Source organism: Nuphar pumila, chromosome 15, assembly GCF_984573655.1.
Source record: "Nuphar pumila chromosome 15, dmNupPumi1.hap1.1, whole genome shotgun sequence".
Taxonomy (NCBI): domain Eukaryota; kingdom Viridiplantae; phylum Streptophyta; class Magnoliopsida; order Nymphaeales; family Nymphaeaceae; genus Nuphar; species Nuphar pumila.
The window spans coordinates 37,218,614-37,225,348 of record NC_143263.1 but is presented as its reverse complement, the minus strand read 5'-3'; the positions used below and the strand labels follow the sequence as shown (position 1 = coordinate 37,225,348).

The 6,735-nt window shown below is 39.1% G+C and overlaps 1 protein-coding gene across 1 annotated transcript; it reads left to right on the top strand.

Moving 5' to 3' along the window:
- Positions 1 to 577: 577 nt before the first annotated feature.
- LOC149815151 (V-type proton ATPase subunit c''1-like) lies at positions 578 to 6,211 on the top strand. The gene is made up of 4 exons (XM_089989177.1): positions 578 to 1,095; positions 1,189 to 1,266; positions 5,585 to 5,755; positions 5,835 to 6,211. The coding sequence occupies exons 1-4, from the start codon at positions 983 to 985 to the stop codon at positions 5,998 to 6,000; spliced, it is 528 nt and encodes a 175-aa protein (XP_089845303.1). The 5' UTR covers positions 578 to 982; the 3' UTR covers positions 6,001 to 6,211.
- The last annotated feature ends 524 nt before the right edge of the window (positions 6,212 to 6,735 follow it).

The following is a 6,735-nucleotide window of genomic DNA, read 5'->3' as shown; positions in this document are numbered from 1 at the left end:
TCTCCACCGCCGCTTCCTCTTAAAATCCTACCCTCCATTCTTGCACGGGTTTTGATTTTAACCTTCATTCCCGCCCCCATCCCTATTACATGTCCTCCATCCTCGATCCAAATGGGGGGAGGGTGTTTCCCCTTGGTCCATTGTGATCCTTAAAGAAGGATAGGGGACGAGACGGGACATTCATCCCCACATGGGTTTTGATTTTAACCTCTATCTCTGGTCTAAACGGGGTGAGATGGGGGCCTGTTTTCCCCCTATCCACTGCCATCCCTACAGTTAATGAAAACATGAGTAGAGAATAGCATAGACATATAATTGAAACATATATTTTTAAATAAATTGTAAGTATTTTGATAAAAAATTGATGAGGTTTTAACTAAAACATAAACTTTAAAAATATAATATCTTTTTAATAGATGTTATCATTAAAACATACATTGACATCATAGACCATGTCACAACGATACGAGTAGGGATGAAAGGAGCGTTTCAATGGAGCTCGTCTCAACGGGACCCAACAGACCTGAACCTAGATCCGTAAGATCCAGAGTCAAATCGAAGCTGGCTGCTGATGAGGGCCGGGTTGCGGGGTTGGGCTTTCAGCGGGTCAGGAACTGTGTCGGGTCTGTCGCACTTTAACGGGCATTTGGTCGGGTCAGCCCGATATCGACGCCGCTTGACAGGTCCGGTCAACATCTTTTCGATCAGGTTTGGGTTCGGACCCGAACCAAATCGTCGGGATTGTAGCCGCGACTCGTGAGAGGCAAAGAGAGAGAGAGAGAGAGTCCTCTCGTTCTTCGAAACCCTAAAATTTCCCATTTTTGTTACTGGGAGTTCGCGATCTGAGAGAGAAATCCAAACGCTACCGGCACGCAAAAGGTTTAATCCTTCCGCGCAGGGTTTTTTGGTCGCAATCGGAGAAGAAAAGAGTTCAGGAAAGCCTTAGAGATCCCTCCGACGGTCGAGGTCTTCTTCATCCGCCATGGTCGGCGATCGGAGTTCGTGGTCGCGGGCTCTCGTGCAGATCTCCCCCTACACGTTCTCCGCCATCGGCATCGCCATCGCGATCGGCGTCTCCGTCCTCGGCGCCGCCTGGTGAGCACAATCCTCCGCAGAAATTCTCCAAATTCCCACCCTTTTTCATGAATTTTATGGCATTTATTCATTGTCATCGGTATAATTTGTCAGGGGAATATATATCACCGGTAGCAGCCTGATCGGAGCCGCTATCAAGGCTCCCCGGATCACTTCCAAGAATCTAATTAGGTACCGCCTATGAAATCTCGGCGCGTTTCGTTTTTGTTTGGACTTTTTTGGGGGATAATTCATTGCTTGGAGCAACGGAATTTCATACCGCACCTTTTGGTGAAGAATTGAACTTGTGAATCTAGCGAATGCTTGATTAGAAGGCTTTTAGAATAAGGGTATTTGATTTGCTTATCTTTTGAATCTTGCTTGTGTGTGAGCTGTATGCTGTCGTGCTAGAATTGGATTATTGTGCGATTTTCAGATACAGAAACCTGATTTCTCTATCATGTGAGTGCAATCTAGGATGATGCTAGGTGGTCGGGAAGGTATCAGGAGTTACGAGTCGAATTTTTAGCTTTAAAATTTTTATGGAGCCATTGTGCTACTTTATGATCCCTTTTTTATGCAAAAAAAAACCATCTTGGATGTCATGTCGTGGTTTGTTGTTATCCTTTTCTGATCTTCTGTTTGAACTTTTCCCTTCTAACTATTTACTTCAAGCTGGTGAACATGGTAGCTAATTTCTGATTCAGTTGGTAAGTATATTGATCTTTGATCCATCTCCTGCTTGGATTGTAGCTTTGTTTCAGCATGACCAGAGTTTCTGAACGTGTTCTCCAGTCACCTTTTTCTTCTATTTCATACCTAGCATATGAAGAGTTTTGATTGTGCAGACCAACAAATTTATGTCTTGTACAATTGCTCAAAATCTTTTCTAATTGCTTTGCTCCTGTAGCATTCATGCTATATGAAAGATGAGAACCAATTATATAGCATCTTTGTCATCAATTCAAGTAATTTATGCTTGTCCTATCCTCCCTAGGAGCACTCTCTTGATGCTAGGCGAGATGGAGTGCCCTTAGTGCAAATCTGGAGGCCATTGGCCTTGAGATTGGACAGCTAGAAGTGCTAAGTCCCTCATAATCTATGTCACATGGGTGCATCACTTGGGCTGACCCATCCATGTCGACTTGGCAGGGTACAGGCGAGGGTATTGCCTGCTACCGGGTGCGGTATGGGCCGGGTCAGATCTTGACCCAGCCCATCCTGACCCAAAACTATTTTTTAAATTTTTTATTAGGTCGAATGATGGTACCTGGTAGAAGGAGGAGGAGGAGGTTAATATTTAAAAAATTTATAGTTTTCTATTGGCTACAAAGAGGGCCTTCGGTCACCCTCTCTCCAAAAGATTGGGACTTTGTATATATAGATGGATTAAGATTTGCTACAGTTGTTTGTATGTGCAAACAACCTAGCAAATGAGGCGGAACCCCCTTTTTTTCTCACATCTAACATCATAGATGTGATCTACAGATTTTGTTTAGTGGGAACCGGCTTTTGGATTGCCAGAATCTGACCTGTATACAGGCTTTCTGGTGTTCCAAAAATCAATGGCTATGAAAGCATCAATTTTTCCCAACTCATAAAAACATGTTTATCATCGAAAAACATGACCCAGGAGTCAATTCCTACTAAATCGAGCATGCTGAACATGTCCATGAGGTTAGATTGTGTCAAAACAACTCACATCATGAGATTCAAACTAGATTGTAGGTACAATCTATTGTATCAAATATATATATATATATATATATATATATATATATATATATATATATATATATATATATATATATATATATAACCCTTGTACCCTCAAACCCGTACCTGCAACCCATACCTATGTGACATAGCTCATAATTAAGCGGAGGTTTGTTAAGGAAAGTGGTCTAAGCAATTCACTTGATGAGTGACCCACATTGGGCAGTAAACTCAACCTGGAGGAGTGGTTCAGGATTATGGAAATGGAACTCCTAATGTAAATGGCGGAGGTTTGCAGCATACTTTTCTGCACCTTTTAAGTTAGGGCCGTCGTAAAGAAAGTAATTGGAATATCCTTTTAGAAAGATTGGTGATAGTGGTGGAGGTGGTTATATTTGAGGAAGGCAGTAATACATGAAGTGTTTGCAAAGTCATGGACATTAGCAGTGCCCATTTCCATCATGAATATGATGTTGGTATGTAAAGAGGGGCATTTATTTATTTACTTATTGGTTTTAGCCTATTATTGGGACTTGCTTGAACCTTTAGGGAGATCAGTGCATCTCGATCCAGATTTGGGGCCACAAACTAGAGCAACACAATTTGCTTGGTGGTCACTAAACAAAAGCCATTAATGTTGGACAACATAAATTACTCATTGGCAAGTTGATGCATTGCATCCACTATCACCGATATCGGCGATATTTTGAAAATATCATGAGAAATACCGATATTTTAAGGTCGCCAATATTAAAGTAATATCTTGCGATATTTTTAAAATATCGTCATATTTTTGGGGCAAACTCTATTTTTTTAAAGTTTGTAATTTCCTATTTTTTTGTTTCTTTTATATTTTAAAACCTTTAAAGCATGTTTCTTTATATTTTTGGAAGAAAAGTAATGCAAAACTTATTATTTTCTTAGCTTTTTTGTTGTTATTTATATTTTAATCAAAATTTTAAACTTGAGATATTCCTGAGATTTATCAACTTTTGAAAATCTCTCCAAGAAATACCCTCGCTGAGAAATTACCTTTAACGATACAGGTGACTATGATTGCATTATATTTGCAAGATCCAAAGAATTGATTCTACAAATTGAGATTTAGTTGCAAATCAATTCCACTGTAATGATACGTGCTATCGCGATTTGCTTGATACCGATTGTTCTATCATGAATTGCTTTTATGAGCTTTGTCTATGTGAACAATATGTCCTTTCACGATTTACACAATGACTGATTCATAAAAGGCGGAAAGGAAAAACAATAAACAAATCGACACGATGTTTAGACTTAGTAAAGTACAAATTGAGGTAACTTCAACGATACATCATGACCAATGGTTTGTCTTAGATACAATACATGACCTTCATCATCATCATCACTCCCACGTCCAAATAGTGATGTGCTTCCAATGCAATCCAGGTGCGCATGAAATCCAGCTTGCTAGTGCTAGGACACACTGTCCGGGATATGTTTTTGTAGAAAACCATCCCCCCTATCCCTATCATGGAACGCCATGCCAGCGCGTCTGCGTTCGCAATGCCAGCATCATGTGTGTTCCCAGCATCCGTGGGATGTACAGACAAATGTGCCTAGTGTAGTTCCTTTAATGATGATCATGTTGAGTTGGTGCAATAACCAAACCAAACTTGTGATTGGACTGCTTTTAGAAGTAACTCTTGCTAGATATTGATGATGGGAGTTCACTTGTCACTCCCACATATCTCTTGAACTTGATCAAGCTTTATTTGTTCTTGATTAAAAGAAAAGGGGTCTTTCTCATCCTTTACCATTCTTTGTCTGGACTACCCACGTATTCATTGAGTTGATGAAGATTTAGCCTTCAGGTAACATATGCTGACAGCTTTCAGTGATAGGTATGTGTAAGTTGGTTTTGTTTACTTCAAGGAAGTTTTGGGACTGATCATAACATTGTCTATATGAGGTCTTGATCCTTCTTTTCATTGGCATCTTGCCTGTGACCATCTGCATGTGTTTCTGGTATATTAACTGATCTTTTTGTTCAACATGTGTGTGAGCTTGGAATGCCTAGTATACTCTATGTGATCTAGATATAACTACCGAGCAAATTGATGTTATGTAATATGAGGTCCAAGAAGTTAGAAGGTATTACATCACTGCAACAATGTTGTAATCATTACTCTCCAGTATACCACATCACCATGTAATATATTTTTGTAAGTGCTTAAAATGAATTTTAGAAAACAAGCTTATTACTGAGTTTTGTGCTAGTTCATGCATCTGGAGTACACATTCTAATTGTCATATCACTGAACAAACTCTACAATCTGCTCTTTTGAATGTAAGTTATGTATTTTGCTTTCATCATGGGGTAGTGAATTTGGGAACATGCCAAAAAAGCACTATGATCATTTATGCTTGCAATTGTACATAGAGTTCAGTGTGATTGATATATATAGAATAATTGTTGTACTGCAACTGCAAGTCTTGAAGTGAATTTGCTATGTAAGATTATTTTTCTTGCATCAAGAGATCCTTTATGGATTTGAGACAAAGCACATGATGCCTACTTTGGCAGTTATGCCATCCTACTTTCTGCAAGTTCTTGAACTCGTGTAAACACTGGGAGAATTCACCTATTCATAAATGAAACTTGTACATGGTTGCTGTTATGGCCACAATTTTCCTGTGATATCTTGATGTTACTGGGAGCAAATGTTCCATAATTCTGGATGTCTAGAATTGCATCTCTGCTTTGTTATAATTTCTCAATAGCTTCTTATATCATTGGATTTTTGCACCTTTCCAGTGTAATCTTTTGTGAAGCTGTTGCTATATATGGTGTCATTGTGGCAATCATTCTACAAACAAAGCTAGAAAGTGTGCCACCATCAAAAATATATTCCGCTGATTCCCTCAGAGCTGGATATGCCATCTTTGCTTCTGGAATCATTGTTGGTTTTGCAAACCTGGTTTGTGGGTATGGTCATTCTCTTGTCTTTTATAAACACATTTAATTTTGATGAACCTGTTTGCTTTTAACACATTTTCTATGGCAGAGTCTGTGTAGGAATAATCGGGAGCAGCTGTGCACTGGCTGATGCTCAAAATTCAACTCTCTTTGTGAAGATATTGGTGATTGAAATCTTTGGTAGTGCTCTTGGGTTGTTTGGAGTAATTGTTGGCATAATCATGTCAGCTCAAGCAGTATTTGCGCCAAAGTAGTAAATACACAGATGAGAATTAGAGCATTGCTTGTGTATTTAGCAGGATCTGTTGTCTCTAGATGTTGGTAAAGCTCTGGAGATCAGACTGGCTGTTTATGTCGGCACATTAGCACAAGTTTGTCCTAGTGAATTTAGTCAGTTCTCTGTTTCATAAATGTACATTGGCCACTGGTCTTTCTAAAAGTGGTGCTATGTTGTTCCTTGGTTTATCTTTGGTGTTATGGTTAAGTGTCTCTTTATCCAGTTTTATGGTTTGGTTCAGACGGCTTTAGCTCACATTGGTGTATCTTTTTTCTTTTTTTTTAGGGGGAGAAAACTGCATTGCTCATCGAGTTGATTGGTGTAACTTACCTGTTAGTTCCCATGTAATGTGTCTGGGTGTTCGGCTATTTATGAGAGAGAGAGAGAGAGAGAGAGAGAGAGAGAGAGAGAGAGAGAGAGAGAGAGAGAGAGAAAATATGTGTTACCTGGATTGCTCTTAAATAGTGAAAATCTGATTGAGAATGGATGCTAACCGTTACGTGATTTTTTTTTCATCAAAAAAAAAAAGTTCACGTTAACGGTTAATCTAGATTTTGCCTCAACAAGACACCGAAATTATGATCCTTGGTTAAGATAGTTCTATCTACCATATTCATTTATCTTACTCGATTTAGCTGTTGCGACTTACATTTACAATTTACCGTTGGGCCTAGTTATCAGTTCTCATTCTTTTCTTGTTTCCCTGTGAAAA